The 19,558-nt window shown below is 38.3% G+C and overlaps 1 protein-coding gene across 3 annotated transcripts; it reads right to left on the bottom strand.

The window, feature by feature from the left end:
• Nucleotides 1-8,707: 8,707 nt before the first annotated feature.
• On the bottom strand, nt 8,708-18,661 carry LOC132133283 (F-box and leucine-rich protein 22-like). 3 transcript variants are annotated; one of them, XM_059546088.1, is made up of 2 exons: nt 18,273-18,661; nt 8,708-9,988 (listed from the first exon to the last, which is right to left on the bottom strand). In XM_059546088.1, exons 1-2 carry the CDS (start codon nt 18,605-18,607, stop codon nt 9,640-9,642), a joined length of 684 nt encoding a protein of 227 aa, XP_059402071.1. In that variant the 5' UTR covers nt 18,608-18,661; the 3' UTR covers nt 8,708-9,639. The 3 variants fall into 3 exon arrangements, 1 of the variants encoding a protein (XP_059402071.1); XR_009429141.1 differs by lacking the exon at nt 18,273-18,661 and adding an exon at nt 14,102-14,410 and having other exon boundaries at nt 9,851-9,988; XR_009429142.1 differs by lacking the exons at nt 8,708-9,988; nt 18,273-18,661 and adding exons at nt 10,043-11,720; nt 14,102-14,410.
• Nucleotides 18,662-19,558: the final 897 nt, after the last annotated feature.

Raw genomic sequence — 19,558 nt, 5'->3', positions numbered from 1 at the left:
TATTTCAATTTAGCTTTAATTTATTTTTATTTCAGTTTTTTAGTGATTGTAGTACTAGTGATTGTAGAGAGAGAGAGAGAGAGAGAGAGCAATTTATTATTATAGTACTTATTAATATTTTGAATTAGCTTTCCTTTTATATTTTCAGTTTTTCTTTTCATTTTTGTTTTAGTCATTTTGTTATGTGCTTTTGCCATTTTTTTTATCTCATTTTTGTATATATTATATATTTCAAATGCCAAAATTGTAATAGTTTTTGTTTTAGGTAGCAATGACAACACCGGTGTGAATAAGGTGAAAACTAAAATTATTATTAACTGAAAACATCTTCCTTCTGTTTAGCTGTCAAATCTCATTTTCACTTGAGTACATTCAAAAGGTGCAAAAAGACATCAATATTCCAAAATACAAATGCAAAAATGTACATATAAACAGACATTTAAATCATGTCATTTAAAATGGTTTTCATAGTTTCACCCCCCTATTTTGGAAGAAAACATGGGTGGACTAATGACCAGCATCAAACCAGTTTTTTACATTTTGATGCAAAATATCTATTGCAAATAAACATTTTATAAACAAGAGTTCATGGCCGTGCAGGTTTTGTATGGTATATAAGTGAATATGAAGTGCACTGAATGCCCTGCTCCTTAATTCACACCCTGCGGTGTCTGAGTATTGCTTCATCAGGAGAGTGATTGACAGGAGAGCTGATAGCTGAGGTAAAACGGCCCCAGGCAGAGAAACTGACAGGGAGATCCACGGGGAGCCAAGGAATATTGTGCACCAGGAGCAGTCGGCTTCAAAGCAGGCTTACTGTGCATTATTAAAGCCTCCTCGACACCTGCACAGTCGCCAGGAGACACAACAGACGTGTGGTGAGGGCAGAGACACATTCATGTGGACGAATGCATGAACATATACGTCCATACCAGCACACACACACGTACACTCACAGCCGAGTGATTGACACACACTGTGCAGGTGCAAGATAAAGATGAAGCAAAGATAGAACTGAAGATGGAGCTGGAAGAAGACAGACACGCTAATTTAGTCTAGAATGCAGACACGACCTATGACGCTTGCCGATTTATAATGACTATATCATATAATTACTATATTTTGCAATAGGCATCTAAATGAAGCACATGTTTATACTGCAAGGAATTATGGGGAATTATGATACGTTAGGATTTGGTAGTCTAGACATGGAGGAGTCCAAAGTCAGCCTGATGAATGTAGTCAAGAAGAGGAGTAAAGTTAAGTTCACTCTTGTGTTTGGGATACAAATAGATTTTTGGTTGTTCTGAGTATTGCCATTAGGGGTGTGCGATATTTATCTTCTACGATAATATCATAATTGCTGTTTTAACAATGTGTGAGATGACAATATAGAGTATGTATGAGAATAATAATAATAATAAAAAAACATGTCTCGAGAGTCCAAAACATTGACTGCTTGATGAAACCTGTTGTGCCATTGGAATGCCCCTTTAATGCAAGTTATGAATGCAAAAATACCCTGTATGGGTTTACTGTTGTATATATTTATACAATATGATATTGCTAAACAATATCACACACATATTAATTAATATATTCACTACTGGTGGATTTAGTTTCTTTTATTTATCCAAGACAGACCTCACTGTCAAGGAACCAACACAAAAACACACTTGGCAAAATATTAAATTATCATTATCAGAAAAAATTTATAAATATCGAGATACCTTTTTTTTGTCAAAATCACACATCTCTTGTTGCTATATGGGTGCTAGGGGTTCTGGTCGCCAAACACTACATAGATTTTGTCATAATTTTGGAATTGGCATTCTATATTCAACATCTGTTACTTTCAGAGAAGTAAATAATAATAAAAAAAGAATATCCATTATAATTATTGATGTGTATATAGTGTAAGACTGTATGTCATGCAACTCCCAGATCTGTCCTTTGAGAAAAGACTTAAGGCCTGTAGACAACATGACATTATGCATTCATGTAGGCTAAAAGAAATGACCTGGTATTGATGTTCCCTCTCTGTGGACATAAGAGATAACACACCCTTGCTCCATCCTCCACTCTGGGCCGAGAAATATAAAAAGACGATCCGACCACCAGCGATCTCCATCCAGCAATCTCTCTGTATTTCTCTCATAGTGCCTCACAAATCCTCACAATGAAACCCAGCACTGCAGCAATTGAAGCAGAGCATAAAAATTGAAAAATTGAGGGTTGCTCACAATCAAACTCACTCCCCCATTAAGAAAATCTATAGCAGATGCTTGTATACTTTAACAAATGGACATTATGAATAAATCAGGAGGTGGCTCATCTTAATGGCTCAGAAAGTTTTCATCATACTTTCCCAAAGTCCCTGGCAGTGTTGCATAAACACACATCTACACATATACACACTTCATCTCTCTGTTACCATCAACATCCTGTTTCTTTGTCATTATCCACTGAAGGAGAGAAGCTGTTTTTGTTCAGCTGTGATAAAAACACATCTATACACGACTTTATATTGGCTCAAAATCTATGGAGATGTATTTAAACCTGCACGGTGCTATCATGGGAGTATGCTGATGCACATGTAATTACAAGACATCACACCCTTCAAGCAAAAAAAAAAAAAAAGCAGTTTCTCATATAGTGGCAGGCGAGTGAGATCATCTGAAACCTGATCTTGGTAAGATTGGCAGCTCTTTGCGTTGTGAACATATAGAATTAACCACTGTAGAGGAAAGCAAAACTGCTGGCCTAGATACCTGATCTAGCTCCAAAATCATATATATATATATATATATATATATATATATATATATATATATATATAGAGTCATAATCATTATGCAGTCTTCTTTGCATACTGTATAACAACTGATTTTGAGTGATTAGCCTTTTCATAATTTCCTAGCGCCTGGAGGCTTGCTGTCGCTCAATTAGATTTTCAAATGAAGAGCCTGTTGTTGGAAGTAAGTTCTGTAAACTGAGCAGCCATGAACATGGCCAGGATGCTTGAGCTGCCATTTCGTACAGAGGAAATCCAAGGGGGAAATGTACTTTGTGAAAAATGTGGCTGCCGTGGTAAAATGACCTCCACAAAAATCTGAGGAAATTGGATAATGATTAGCTGTTGTCAAAACTTGTTTGCTTCAATTCATTTGCAAAAAAACAAGAGGTAACCGTTTCAGCCATCTGTGGAAGTGCAACCGTTTTTTTTGGAGCTGCTCTTATAACTGACTAGTTGATGTGCATGTATAAACTCCAATAAGGTAAAACCATTTACCTTGTTTTACAACTGCTGTGGATATGACTTCTGTTGCTTTATTGGCTTTTACTGATCTGTGCTTGACACGACATTAAAATTGACTTACTTTTATTTGGTCCCACTTTATATTGTTTATAATTTATATTATACTATGTACTTACATAAAACAAATAAGTACAATGTACTTATTGTGTTCGTATTGTATTCTGAACTTGGTTTAAGGGTGTAAGGGATGGGTCAACAGTGTAATTATAAATGTAATTACAGATGTAATAACATGCAGATATTTTTCAAATATAAGTACAATGTAAAAAGATGTACTGTATGTACACAGTAAGTGCATTGTACCAAATAATTAATTTAAATGTAAGTACACTTTTTCTTAATACACATTCCTGGTCCTATTGTGAATGATCCACAAACATAATGTTTCAAATGGAAATAAATCAGTTTATGTTTTTTTGTTTATTAAAATCTCTATGTAAACATCTTAATCCATAAAGATTACTCTGTAGCATATATATTTCAAAGGGGACGTGTCTGTGGAACTCTTGCTATGTTTGTATTGGCCAGCGAATAAACCTGCATAGAGCTAATGTGGAATGCGTCTTTAAGGACAGATAGACGCCAGTTTGATTTACATCAGTTTTCCTCAACTGAAATGGAAAAGAAGGCAGAGCAGGCACTAGTGGAAAAAAACCTGCTGGCACCATGATGCTCCTTGATGTTTTTAAATAAATGAGAATCTTTCAAACCTGAATGCTGAACATTAAACACCTTTCTCAATCCTGTAGCATTCTGAGAAGGCCATCTCAGTTCATGTGGTACTAAAACGCTCAACAATACGGCCTCCAGACTGCAAACATAACGCATGAAATAACACAGTCGGTCACTTAATTTTCACACTTCTACAAAAAAATGTACTAACTAAACAACTAAAAGACATTTATGGTCTAACACTATATATAGCAAAGCTACTCGTGATATGTTTGACAGTGTATATTATTATGAAGTAAACTTGCTTTGAATTCAGGTATCTGCTCCACTTTAAAATTAAGTGAAATTGTAAAGCTCTGTTTATTAAACGTGTCTCTTCGCACACATTTCAAAAACATCCTTATGTGATGACCTCTCACTGGGAAATGAACTAAATGATTTCTGTTTCTATAAAAAGCCAAATGGGGAGGGGGCAGACTGTGGTGGGCAAGTAATGTAATGGCTGTGCGTCCGTATACTGTGTAACACTGTATACAGCACCAAGCCTAGTGTTTTTGTAACTCCATCATTCTTGTTCTGCACTAAATCGCGAGACGGTGGGACCCACACTATATTTTTTTGACTGTCCACTCCCACTCTCAGTAATGGTAAAACAGCCCGCTCCCGTGAGATTTGCGTTGGGTCCCACTATAGCGGCATTTTGGAGAATTTCCGCTGAACACATGCAGCTTAGGCTCTTCTGTGTCATCCATTCTACAAGGATGTGCTGTTTTCATTCAAATCAAAGTGTAAATAAACATTGAAAACGTATTCTTGTGTCACAGCTGGCACAAAAGAGCGTGCGCAGTTTGCGTTCAGCTGATATCCTCCAAAACGGCGCTACAGTAATATGGAGAGACACAGAGGAGACGAATTGTTGAAGTTGTTATTTTTGTTTTATTTGCATACAGAAAGTATTCTTGTCGCTTCATAACATTACGGTTGAACCACTGATGGCAGATGGACTATTCTGATGATGTCTTTCTTCCTTTTCTGGACTTTGACAGTGTAACTTACTTGGCAGTCAATGGGACAATCACAAGCCTCCCGGTTTTCATCCAAAATATCTTAAATTGTGAAATTGCATTACTATCTTGAAACGGATGCAGAATTATGCTTTCACCCTCAAGTGAAATTCCCACATGCCTGGATTCCTGTTGAAATGACTCTATTTGACCACAGAAATTCAGCTAATATGGGTAAATGTGGCTGAAGCTTAACACAGGTGAAGCACAGTGTCAAAAGTAAAATTAAATGAATAAAATAAAATAATATAAAGTAGGAAATATATATATATATTTCCACATAACACACATAAGTGCAATATGACCTTTTTTCAATGAAGTTCCTTTAGGCACAGCAGCTAAAAGCACATTTTACATTTTATGAGTTATAAAAGACATGTAAAAATCGCAGGAAATATGCAGTGCAGGACATGAGAGATGGCATAGGAATGGCTACGGATGTGTGCTGGGGTCTAAAAAAGAAGCCAGCACACCAGCAAACATTCCTGGATGACATAAATCAACTCCCCCTCCCCTTCTTTTCCGCTCAGCCTGTGAATTTCACTACAATGTGACTTCCCTCCCACAGTTTTTACGAAACAGCTCGTGGCCTGAGCTGCCTTTGCATTCCTCCACCCAGAGGGAGAGAAAGAGACTTTATGTTGTTCATGTAAGTGCAGATGTTATGTCACAACTTGCTCATGTGCTTCAGTCTAACCAATAAACATCCTCAATATAATTTATTACCTTTTGCAGCTTGTTTTATAGTTTTACTCATAACCTTATGTTTGGTTTATATGTCATATGAGGACTAGCATGTGAGGAGGCATATGTACAACATGTGACGTTCCACCAGCAATGGGGAGATGTCTAGGTGGTGCCATGGGTTTAAACACAAACATACATTACAGGTCCAAAACTTAAAAAAAACAGAAGTCACCCGAGATTTTTCTTATATGCATCGATGCCACTGTTTGCAGCAACCATTCTTGCTGGTTTCCTGTCAAATGCATATGTTTCTGGCTTACATATACACAACTGTTGGTCAAGAACTGACATGTGGAGACACAAGTTAGGCTAATAATTCATTTCTATAAGCAGCCTGGAGGAAAGTGGCTCTTACATGGTTAAGCATCTGGCCCGACCTCATAATCCCACATGAATGACTGCACCTGGCAAAAATGGCTGTGATGCATTTTAAGCAATTTGCTTTGAAGTTTATCTAAATTGCTGAAAAGCACTGAAGTTCTTGATCTGAGTGCAAATTGTGGTTTGGACTTTTTTATTTGATGATGGAACTTAAAGTAACTTTTACAATTTATTTGATCATAATTGGACAAAGAAACAAGAGAAGTCCCTCATACTGCTGTATCTTGCAAAGATTTCTTGAGCATTTCTTCAGTATTTGACAATGAGGTGTTGATGTACAATATTGAGATGACCTTTTTATGAATGCATGACAAAATCTGGAATTAGATGATTTTTATTAATATCTCAATACCTTCCTTTCTCTTACGACCTTCTTACGAATGCCTTATAAAGGTTGCAAAAGAAAGAGACAATGTTAAGGTCTTTTGAACTTTGTGGCACATTTTTAAACAGAAAATTCTTGTGAAAACTATTTTTTCACCTTGCAACTTTGTCGAGCATTTTTTAACAAAGTTGTATGAGACAGCAACATATTGTGATGGCAATGTTTCGGTCTTGCACACTTTTAGAAGGTCATAAAAAAGGCAATGTTCAAAGACAGCAACGTTACAAACTTACAAACTTCAGACATCTGTAAAAGATCATACAAGATGTATTCAGTATTGAGAAATCAAGATTTTGTTATTTTGAACTCCATTAGGCATTTGTACAGTCAAAATGGTGTAAGAGACAGCAACTTTCAGACTCACAACCTTCGCAAAAGATAGCAACATATTGAGACAGCTACATTTTGAAGGTCTTAAGACCTTGATCTTGTTGTCTTGTTGTCAGAATAGTCCATTTTACCTTGTTGTAAAATAATGAATATTTTGCCAGATCTAGCAACTTTTTTTCTGCCGTTACTAACTTACCTGCTTACAACATTTCAAGTGGGTGAGGGGTGTTTATTGTGTTTGATTGTATTCTATCAAAACAATATTATCTTTTTAAACTATGTTAATCTAGCTGAAAACTAAAAAAGAACGTTCTTAAAATATGCAGCATGTTTTAAGACCTCCTCAGAGATTGTGGTTGCCCATAGTAAACTACACAGATCCAGTTTATAACTGGTACCAGTGTAGCTTCAGGCTGATCAGATACATTAGAGGCCCACTGCTGTCTACAGCCAATCAACACCAACCTTACTGTTGCCTCTGGGTGTTAACTAGTTCTCTGTTTTGAGAAAATACAAGTTCTAAACCCTGGCATTAGTAACGTGAAAACTTTTTTTCCTTTGAAAGGCTACTACAGTTTCTTGGCTTCAATGGCTAATTGCTTACACGTTGCACATAAATAGTGTCTAATGTTTTCTGCCTTTCTAAATCTGTTTGCTGGACCCCTGACATTATGAAATATTTGGGAAACATTAACCAGATTACATAACCACTTGGAGTGGATTGACATCCACAACAAAGAAACGAATGGCAAAACATGATCAGCATGCTGTGATTGCCTAAATCTACTCTGCTTATTTGTCTTACGAAATGTCACGGCCAGTACCATTTCTTGATCTCACAGGGCCAGGATGAAAGATTTATGGGTGGACCATAAGTCACATGCCCTCCTTGTTGTCCTGGTCATGGGAATTTTTATAAAGTATTGATCAGACAGACGTTATCTCACAGTCATCTTTTCAAGTACACGATAACAGACTTTTTCACAACGATAAGATATTACATAATTAAAGGCATCTTCAATCATTTACTTACATAACTTCACAAGTACAAAACCTTGAGCAAAATAGATAGCGAGAGTTGGAAAGAGATACAGATAACAGAAATGAGAGGGAAGGAAAAAATAATCCCATTATTATTTCACCCTCCAGCCTTCAATCCATCGAGGGGAACATCCTGTGGAGAACGTTGGCTTTAAAACAAGGGACTTAATGTTAAGACTCATTACAAATTATTTTGTTTTTCTAAGTTTAGTTCCAATAATATTACGGACTATAAGGGACAGAATGTGTGATTGATCTTCATAAAGCCTTGATGATTCCCTGAGGGTTTGAGTGTTTGACTGGATTACTTGAAAAAGGTCAAACAGGCATAGACTCTAAGAGGCAAGAATATCTATTTTTGCTGCAATTACAATGCAAAATAGCGTGATCACATATACAACACAGACACTGGCAAAACTACTTCTACACTCCACAGCTCTTACATAATGTTTCCAATCACAACGTTGGAAGATGTCCAACATGGCCTCAAATAACTCTGTGCATGCGTTAGGTCAGAACTCTCCATTAAGACAAGATAGCCACAGCTCATTCTTGCATCCTCTAAAAAGAAAATTATATTCGCTTTTAAATTCATATCCAAACCTCTGCACAGATTCTGCAAATAATGTTATAAATCAGATAGTTTCAGTCTTGATGCAGTGTTAAAGCTGTGATAAAATATAGCTGTACAATATTATTGCTGTTATAAAACAGCAATATGATAAAATGCACCAGATTTAAATTTATTAATAGCTGCAATAACCTGTAAGTAATAGCTTTTTTTTTTGCCAAATTGCAATCCCTTTCATTTGAAGTATTTCAAATGAGTTGGGATGTCAAAAAATGCATAATAGTTGAAAAATCCCCCAAATTACCTTATGCATTCTCAGAGTTTATTATATGGGTCAAATGTCAATGCTAATATGCCATATAATATGTCCAAAAATGTATTTATATTACACGTCTGATTATTCTAAAGTAACATTTTATTAAGATATTGTGCCAGAAAATTCCTTTATGTAACTGTTTAATATTATGTCTCTACAGGTAGCTAGGTTTTCTTACACTCATGAATGAATGAATATGCTTAATGAAATTATCTTTTGGATAAAACTATCTTATAAATGCATAAATGTAAATGCAATGATGCACTTAATGCAATGGTGTATTGTGAATATTGTACCTTTGGTGTGTTGTCCCTATATATATTACATGATTTACAATATAGTACTGTACATCCTCTCACATGTTATTGCTTAATAAATGTAATGCAGCAAGGCTGTAAACCTGTGCTCTGTCAAATGTTGCTCTTGCATAACTAGGAGGAAGTCCAAAACCCGCAATGAGGATAACCAGCCATGAGTTGTTCCAGAACTAACCTAGATTATACAACCAAAACATGCTGTGCTTTTAATAAATACTGCCCTTCAGATAATTTTCAAATGTTTTATTATCAAAACTTAAGATTTGGTTAAAATTTGTAGACTGGGCTGCCCTGCATATTGAATACTTATCCTTTGTACTGTGTACTTGACCACTGAGTCATTTCATGGTGTCAATTGGACAAACAAACAGATGGAAAAACAACCCAGTGAAGAAATAAGAAATTGCAAAAGAATAGTGGATAAAAAACATGTAATAGGACTGGACAGTGTTATAATCCTCAGTTTGACCTAAAGTCTCTAGGTAGCCTGTAGCTGTCAGGAGAAGATCAAGAACTTCTGCAGAGCTCTCCTGGTTTGTATTTTCTCCTCAGGCTTGCTGTCTTGAATCATATCCGCACTGTGTAATGCACTCAGGTGCACTTCTGGTCTCTTGTCCCTGACCTCCTGCAGCCCTGCCTGGGTCACGTTGCGACAAAAGTCCACTTTCAGATCTGTGAGAATGTAGCCATGGTTCACCACAGCCTGGAGGACAGAGTCAGTCATCCGAGCGCAGTTTTCTAGACTAAGGCTACGTAGCCTCATGCAGCTTTGTAGCACGTTAATAACATTGCCGTCCGTGATGTGCCCACATCCAGAAAGAGTCAGCGAGAGTAGATTTGGACACCTAAAGAAACAAGAAGCAGAATTTTGTCATGCTTATAGACAGGAATAATAATTCAAAAGTTTAATATGCATTGCATAGATGGTTGTTTGCTATTGGTGTAGACTGTACAGTTAAATTAATGAGTAACAAACAACTGTCTGTTAAAGCTGACATGTGTAATTTCTGTGCTGTTTGTTTTCAAACAGGTTTCCCAGAACCTGCCCCTTGAATGTCAGTGGTTGATTATACTGATAGCCCCACCACCAAACTCATGCCACTGGTTGAGTCAGTGTTGCTAGACAGACTGGTAAGGATAAAAAAGAGCAATGTTTTGAAAAACATTTGAAAATGTTGTAGGATTCGTTATACGTACAAGTGACTAACTTACGGATGTCTTTGCATTTTAGACTTGAATAGAATAATGTAATTATAAAACAATCCACATGTACAAAACTGTCACATTTGAAGGTAAGAATGAGGTGAGGACTCAAATGCAGCATGCACAGGTTTTATTAAAGAATAAAAGAAAACTAGAACAATCAAAAAAACATCATGGGGGAAAACAACTGCAAAGCAAACACAAGGGAACACATGACAACGAACTAGCATAGGACATAAAACACTGGGAGAATAAATAAGCAAACAAGGAGGGAAATGAGGGATGACAGGTGGATCAAACAAAGTAATAATCAGGTAACAAGATGGATTGGGTTACACGATGAACATGAGAGCACATGGCACATAAAAACAGACCCATGTGCTCACACAAAACCTAACAAGAACTCATGGTGAGGAAATGAACACTCAACATGTGTGCTCACAACAAAGACAATACATAGATGAGAGCGTTCACAACCTGAGTGGACACGAACCACATGCTCACACAAAGACAAAAAGATACACAAGTGTCAGGGCTCTGTCACATAACCAAGAATAAACCAGACCCAAGTGACAGAACTCTGACACTACCCAACCCAGCTGAGGGCCAAGGTAGAGCTGGAGGGACGTACCAGGAAGGCTCAGATGTGTCTGGAGTCCTGGCTGAGAGCCAGGTCAGAGCCAGAGGGATACACAAGGAAGGATTAGGCATGTCTGGAGCTGAAGGCTAGAGCAAAAGAAGGATGGATTGAACAGGTAGGCCCTCATGGAGCAGGAATGGAATGCCAGGGAAGAACCGGAGACTCTGGATGTTTGATTGGCTCTTAGGCCAGAGCACACTCTGAAGCAGGCTTCTGGACTGGAGCAAGCTCTGGAGTGAACTCTTAGGGCTTCCAGACTGGAGCAGGCTCTGAAGTGAATAATTCTAAAGTAGACTCTGAGAACGCCTTGACTGAAGCAGGCTCTGTAGTGGACTCTGAGGCAGGCTCCTGGGAAGCCGGAGATGACTTTGAAGCAGCCCAGGCACACAGAACAGCCATGAGGTGAAAGGTGAAGATGGCCTTCTTGACTATAGCAGCAGCAGAGATCGGGCGGCTCTGTAGCAGCCTCTGTGGGCCATGACAAGGTGAGCAGGTTGCTCAGTGATGGACTCTGTGGCAACAGCAGTAAGAGTGGGCTATTCTATGGCAGGCTGTTCTGGAGATGCTTGCTCAGGGATCTCTGGGACCATCGAACTTGATATCACTGGAGTCAAGTCTTCCAGGACCACCAGACTTGGGACCACCAGAGTCAGACATTCCTGGACCATTGGACTTGAGAGCATTGGAGTCGGGTCTTCCAGGACCATCGGAATTGGGACCACTGGAGTTGGGTCCTTCAGGAACATCGAACTACTCATTATTAAAGCCCATGTTGCCATTTCAGGCTGGTTGGAATTCTCAAACAACAGAGAAATGTTTTGAAAACCCCATAGAAATAGCCATTAGCCTTTTTAAAATTATTTTATATTATTTATTTATTTATTTAGAGATAAGTCAACAAACTGCTTAGCTATATTTGTCCCAACATATTAATCTGGTATCAAAGAAAGTATTTTCATCAAGAAAAACACCTTTAAGTGATTAGACAGTGAGAAATAGGATATGAACTGCACAAATGTAATGATTGCTTGTAAGAATATGCTCTCCAGTAAGCATGGGCGGATCTACAAGGGGGCACTCTAGAGCCTTGCCCCCCCAGCTGCCCCCCCTAACTTTAGTGATCCAAAAACTGTACTTACAAAAACAACCCACCACTATGTCCAATACATTTACCAAAAGTGAACTATTTAATTTTTAATTTTAAATGTATTATTCGCCCTTCCCCCTGCCCCTCAAATACTTAGTTACGTCCCTGATTCAAACGTGCAGAGCGGCGTTCGCTCAGTCTGGCTCATACACACAGCGAGTCTGCTTCGGTGCGGTGGCCCTGCAACCAGAGACTGAGCTGCCCCGGTCAGATCCTCTGAAGGTGAAGTGAGTTTCCCCAGGTGTAGTTTAAACACACGTTTAACTTAAAGTTACATTTGTAATGAATGTATTGTATGCTAAAGACGATTCAGCATCAGCACAAACAGCGAGTCTATTACGTTAGGCAAAATCAGCGGTCAAATCGCTCCCTCGTGATTTGTAAGAGCACTCTTCTCTTTGATTAGCCTGATTTTGATTTTAGTAAAGACAAGAACAGCTTAATAAAAAATATAAAATATTGAGGGGCAGCGCTAGGGCTGGGCTAATGGGGCTTAAGCCCCGAAAGATTTTAGTAAAGCCCCGAATATTTTGTTAAATTGTCTTTCTCACAGAGCAAAACAATTCATCAGAAAAACAAATGTGAATAAGATTACAGCGGCCGCGATTAACTAATCATGAACAGTGCATATTACATTTTTATTTATATTTTTCCCTTTGCATTAAAGGTACTTTTGACGTGCTTTTGCAACGTTGAGCATTGTAGCCAATCACAGACATGTCTATTGATCACATCGGCCAATCAGAGGCGTTTAAATGAGTCGATGTGCTGAAGATGTGTTTTGCGCGAGCTCACCGAGTTCACGTTCGCAAACCTGTCATTATTATTGGCAATAAACTTAAGATGCAGATAAGAGATTCACTTGATATTATTATTGATGCTGCTCTGATGCACTACATTACGCAACGCTCTGTTTGTTGTTAGGAAGACTAAAAGTTCAGCGGTCTAGCTCATCAATGTCAAAATTATTATATAAGTTAACAAATGCCTGGTAAAATGTAAGTAGATAATTTAATATTTGACTGTTTTACAATAGAAAAGTTAAACTTTTTTTATTTATTTATTAAATTTTGCCTTTTTGAATTGAAAATATGCTATAATTTCCTTGATTCATTTATGTAAATTAAAAATAAAATATTAGTTGCAAATAGTTACAATTATTTCACTAATACAACAAGCCTTTCTTTTTCTTTATTCCCTTAAATCGCTTTAATAATTAATTAATTACTTTAAATAAAAATACCCAATTTTAGTTTGGGCTGTTACGTTACAACACCCAATACAGTGCCAGTTAGGAGATCGATCATTTGATTAGCTAAGCCTAAGCAGTCCTATTAAATCCAATTCCTCTCAGATATCACAGCAATGAAACCAGGTTACAACTGGGGAAATAACAAATACAATAGAATTAAGTAGTCTAAACATAACTGGTGTGTGTGGTGTGAATTAAAACACGTTGTAGTGTGTAAGGGCATGATTAAACAATAACTACTGTAGTTTAAAAGTGTTTTTGTGTTTTTTTTAAAAAAGCAATTCATATATAGGGATTCCATGTACCCCTGCCACCCTGCCAAGACCTCTTGCCACCCCTTTGCCCCCCCATGCAAAATTTTCTAGATCCGCCACTGCCAGTAAGTAACAGGTTAGAAAACACGCTAGTTTACTGCATTACAAATGTTTTTTATTCATCGGAGGACACATCAAATGGAGGACTGTATCATAAACGTGCTGTCAATAGACAGTAATTGACACATATTGTAACATAGTAACTGTAACCAAAGACTGTTTAGGAAGTAATTTATGTGGCTCCATCAGGCATTTGCATGGTATTACACTAAGCATAGCATAACAAAAACCATTCCCTATAAGTCAGTGTTTGCAGTATCAGCTGTTTTTGCCACATAAACACAGCTGGTGCTCTTGCTAAATAGCACCAGCTGAAAGCCGAGCTGTTTCTCATGCCCTTACCAGCAAGCTTGGGCAGCAGGAACCTTCCGTCCTGGCTACTTGGTGAGTCGCCCTTCTGTGTTTCTCCTCTGCCGCAGCCTGCTGGTGGACTCACACAGGGTCAGCACTCACACACTCTCACACGGAGCAAGCTAATGGCTGTAGCTTTGAGATGTCATTCACGTTTACTAATGCAGATTATATAAACTCTTACATAATCTTACCACTTAACCACATGTGAGACTGGCACATTCTAGCCGCCTGTAAGTGTTATGAGCACTGTCCCAATAACCCTGGCCATGGGGCGGATCTTAAACTACACGTGCTATTGCTTTTATTATCACAGATGGCCATCGGTGACATAGACGGTCTGATAAAGGGATCAGCAGGAGAGGAAGGATGAGAGAGGCTCACAAGAATTCAAAGCGGGAGGAGCTTTCAGGGCTGGCCAGATGAAGCAAACACGCCGAATATATGTGTCGCATCATCCCCGGTTACATAAGCGTGCGTTCCTCTGGTAGCTCCGCCCTTCTCTTGTGCAGATGTTTTGTTTGCTTTGTTTATTTTTAAAGGCATGTCCATTATACAGGCTTAATGAAAAACTAACAAAGACCTAACTAAGTCTTATTTTACTTTGCCTCTGAGAATGAGGCTGGGTGTGGGCTCCAAAACCCTACTAATATTTTCCATAACATAAAGGTTTCCCCATGTCGATATGGCCACTGTAGACATCCCACACGTGGCATGACGATCATTTACCAGGAATTCAATTCAGCTCTTTTTCTTTGAACTCAGAGAGTCATCAAAGTGACGGTAGTCTTTCAAGAGACTAATGTCACTCTCGGGACGCTGTGAAGGATGTGTCTAGGGCCACAGCACTAAGTCTAGAGACTTCTTTTCCCTGAAGCGGCACTAATGACCAGTCCATGCCAAGAATGTCAACAGAAAAAGTTCCACACAGCAAATGGATGTAAAATATATATACTCTCACTAACTTATAATAATTATTGGGTAAACATAATTCATCATTTTATAATTTTCATTTCTTTGTGATATTTTTTTATTAGAAAATCAGAAATATATTCTTGGTAGGAAACCATTATTTTTTGTGTGCGTTCATTTTTGGCCATCAAATTTTCATCTGAATTTTAATAGATGTCAAGAGTAAGTTGGCAAGAGGTGTTCAAAAAAGAAAATAAAAGTTTTATTTGAAGAATATAACTAGATGCCTATTTGAACTTAATGACACCATCTGAGACTGTCTCTTCCCCATGCGCTCAGTGTTTTATACATTTTCCTGCAGCTGAAATGTATTGCCACAATGACGTCAGTAAGTGTGTGTGTGTGTGTGTGTGTCTTTGTAGGAAAGTGAGTGAGACACACACACGTGCACACACCACGCACATGTGCGTTCCACCCTCATCAACAAAGAACTGATTGTAGGCTCCACCTGCCAATGCAAATCACAAGAGGAGAGCTCACAAGGGAGGGACTTCATTCACAGGAACTCCTTTTCTGCTTCTCTCTAATTTCATCATCTGTTGCTCCAATTTACTCTGGTCAAAGAACAACTGTCACTATGCTGATGAACAAATGATGTAGCATCAAAAACCTCTTAGCCTCCAAAGAATCATTAAAAGAACCCTCGACAACCATCTGGAGTTGGCTTTGGTTCTTTGGAGAATTTTGCCCCTTGGTCATATGAGAACCTCTTTAAAGATCTTTGTATGCTCTAGGTCCTATCAGAAACTGACATATAATGAACATAAAGAATTTGGCTATTCTTCAAAAAAACAAAAAACTCTTATAAATAGAGGTTCTTTATTGTCATCTTGGTTCCATGAAGAACCTTTAACATCCATGGAATCTTTCCATTTCACAAAAGGTTCATTCATGATGGAAAAGGGTTCTTCAGATTATTAAAATGTTATTCACATTAAGAAAAAAATAATATTTTAAGAACTGTTCAATGAGAGGCAAAATAGTTCTTGTATGGCTGTGAAAACTACTTTTTGGAACAATTATTTTTTATTTGACAAACATTAATTTTCACACTTATCCTTCATTATTAAAATTTCAATTGGCACCAAACATGTTTTGTGTTCTAAAAACAATTATCACTTGAGGATGGTTCTTGAGGAAACCATCAGTGCATTGTTTCATTAAAGAACCAACCAGTACCCTGACCCGAGGAACCCGTAATATAATCTCAAAAAAACTCCAAAACCTTCAACCACCAATTTGAGTTGCCTAAACAAATTTCATAATACGTTCTTCAGTTCAGTTAATGTAGAGTTTGGCTCTTATCTGAGGGGGATGCAAAGAACCACTGTAAAAAAAATTGCACAGTTTCTTTTTTCCTCATAAGTGAGTTAACAGTGCAAAACAGCAGCGGGAGAAACCGCTGAGCTCCATCATGTCTCCTGTTATTATTGGTTGCCTGGAAGAGGCTGCACAGATCTGCCCTAAAAACTCCAGAGGGTAATTCAGCTGTGCTCTGCGTGCTACTCCACAGACCCTGTGTCACTCAAAACTTGAGGCAAACTGCATTCCCAGCCTCAGCACGCTTCGAACACAAGCCGCATCTATCGGTGGTGACGTGCTTGCTTGAAGCTAAAATGTGTTTCGGATGAACTTTTAAAAAACAAAGGTTTGAGCAGATCCCCATTAGTCAGACACTGGTGGAGTTAAATGGCTATGTGAGGAACGCTTATGCTGAAGCACTTTTAGGTTTTATACCACTGACGTCTGTTCTTAAAAAATATCACGCTACCTACTAAATGTCCGCGTTCCTCAAAAACAGATGTTTCTAATTGCTGAATGTTCTGTACTCATGTAAATCTTCTCAACTCGTAACAGAACCTGGTAAATGAGTAATGCTGCAACACACAAAAACAAATCTTCTAATGAATGTGGTAAAACACATTCTGAGTCCATATGGGTGATAGTCCCACAGATTCCTGTTGGCTGAGGGGTCTGCGGTGTGCCTGCTGTGGTGTAATGGGCCAGTTGTTGCAAACAGTGTTCAAAATTGCAGTGCAGGGTCTTTGATTCAATTTACAAGCTTTAATATAGGGATTAAATGAATTTATTTCACAGCCAAAGGCATATTTGCTCCTTCCTAGACCAGAAAGAGTTCATAAACATTGAATTGTGACTTGTTTTTCCTTGGGTTTAAAACATTTTGATTATTTTGTGACTTAAAGAATTAGTTCTTACAAAAATGTCATTATTTTCTAACCCTAATGTTGTTCTAAACCTGTTTTACTTATTTCTGTTGGGGAACACGAAAGTTGATATTTTGAAGAACGTTTGTGCTGCTCTTTTCCTTACAACAAAAGCAGTTACCAGAGATTGTCAAGTAGTAAAGAAAACACTAAAAAAAAAAAAAATAGAAATAGTCAGTATGAAGTCTGTGGGAACAGGACATGGAGCGGGAAATGTGAGTCTTTTCTTCCCAATTGTGACGTATATCTGAGCAAACGGCATCACGGCATATTTTTCATTTGCAAATCGCTGCATGCTCAGGTGAGTAACAAGTTGCTGGAGGGGATGGATTGAAACACGTCAGGCTGTCAGACAAACATGCCAGTTAACAAGTCATCAGAGAAGAGACTTAGCTGCAGTTGGTAAATGAACTATGTTTTTGATTAAAGATGATTTCATGGTGACTTCAATTAATTTGTTTACTGACAATCATTCCCTCTACCTCTAAAATCTCATTTGTTCTTGTGCATCTCAAACTTGACAGGTCGGGATCAGTTACGTAACAAAAATCAATACATCTTTATTCACATAAACGCAAATTAGATTTAAGCACTATGGCAAAAACGACGAAGTTTTCAGTTTCTCACACAAATTTGTCATATTGCTTTTGGACAACATTCATGTTAATAATAGTTTTTATTTTGTACTATTTTGAAAACCACTGGATACTGTTGCTTACAATGGGACAGATCTGTGTAAACATTCTTCTTTCAAGGTTTGGAAGAACACAAGGGTCAGCAAACGATGACAGAAACATAATATTGGAGCCATTCAATAGTCTAGTCTTCTAAAAATAAAAGTGGATGTGGGATTCATTAAGGTTACTTCGTCTTTCTAAATATCTAAGGGTAGAAACATCTGCCTGTCCAAGATCAAACCAATGACAAAATCAATCTTGATGCCAAGACAAACCAGAAACACTCACATGTGGCAAACACGCTCCAGGAAGTCACTGACGAGGCTCTCGTGCTTCCTGCAGAGGTCCTTCTGGAATGTGGTCTTCATCCAGTCCTCAATGTTGCACACTTTGACCCTGCTCGAGTGCCAGGATACAGCTAGGTACCTTAGCGAAGATCCCAGAACATAGTTGTCCCTCCTCAGCTCACACGGAGACCTGAAGTGAAGTAGCGTCCACAGCTGTGGGTCCAGAAAGACCTGTCTTAGTCGTACGCAGGTCAGGGACAGGCTGTTGCGACTGTCCATGTCAAGGTACAAAAAAAGGTGTAGCAAACACTCCTGATCTAGTTCTACGAGATGCATAGCAAGACACAGACCTGCTAACAACCACAAAGCAATAATGGGACAACGGCGTGTCTCGTGTGGCCTGGATTTGTGATTCTCCCCCAGACTGTTGCCTCGCTGAGGCCTTGCACATATAAGGTCGTGAGGAATGGGGGTTATTTTGGGAGGACTGCTGCAGGCACGGTCAAAAATGAAAATGTATAAGGCAAGTGGACTCTCCCGGTCCATCTGTCTCAGACGCCTGGACAGGAGACAGTTTGAGGGAAGTTTAGAGTGTGACAGTTTCTGTTTATCACTTGCAAGAGGCTTCACTCTGCAACCTGCATCTTGGGGGATGGGAAATGGGAAATGCGAGACACTCTTCCAAACTGAAGTTTCTGTGCTATAAATGCAATGTGGTCACTTGAATTGTCAACCACCTTCAAATGCAGTTAAAAATGGACAAGTGAAAATCATTTTTTTTACTGGCAATTGAGACTCCGGAATAGTTGGATTTTGCCCGTTCAGACTGCTAGAACTTTACTAAATTCATTGACACACATTTGATGGAGATTTACATAAAGCTATCTTGCAAAGAAGAACATTTGTATACAGAAAAAAAAAATGCAAATAAGAAGATAACCCTGGCTTCTAATTGGAATGATATTACAACCAAGGACCTACTTGTCATCTAAACAAAGAGCAAAATGTATTCATCAGTTTTTGCGGTACCATATGCAAATTTTTTTAACACACGTTTCACAGCATCAAATCTTCTAGGGATGGATGCTATGAATTTTTGCAGAAGTTTTTGCCTTAGTTATGTAGAGACAGGAAATGATACAAGAGAAGAGAGGGAATGGGGTCGGGAAAGGACTTTGAGTAAGGACTTTAAGTTGCAACTAATGTCGAGTGCAACCCAAAAGACTATGGCGCCAACTGGGATCCAGTTTCCATGTTTCCACCTTGCATTTACACAAAAGGCTCTGT

Source organism: Carassius carassius, chromosome 50, assembly GCF_963082965.1.
Source record: "Carassius carassius chromosome 50, fCarCar2.1, whole genome shotgun sequence".
NCBI classification, from domain to species: Eukaryota; Metazoa; Chordata; class Actinopteri; order Cypriniformes; family Cyprinidae; genus Carassius; species Carassius carassius.
Note: the sequence above shows the minus strand (reverse complement) of the source record. Positions and strands in the feature narration are given on the sequence as shown.

Coding starts and splice junctions, on each gene's coding strand:
- LOC132133283 (XM_059546088.1), bottom strand. CDS start 18,607: ATGCATCTCGTAGAACTAGATCAGGAGTGTTTGCTACACCTTTTTTTG. Junction 9,989..18,272: donor CTGGAGCGTGTTTGCCACAT/GTGAGTGTTTCT, acceptor TTGTTTCTTTAG/GTGTCCAAATCTACTCTCGC.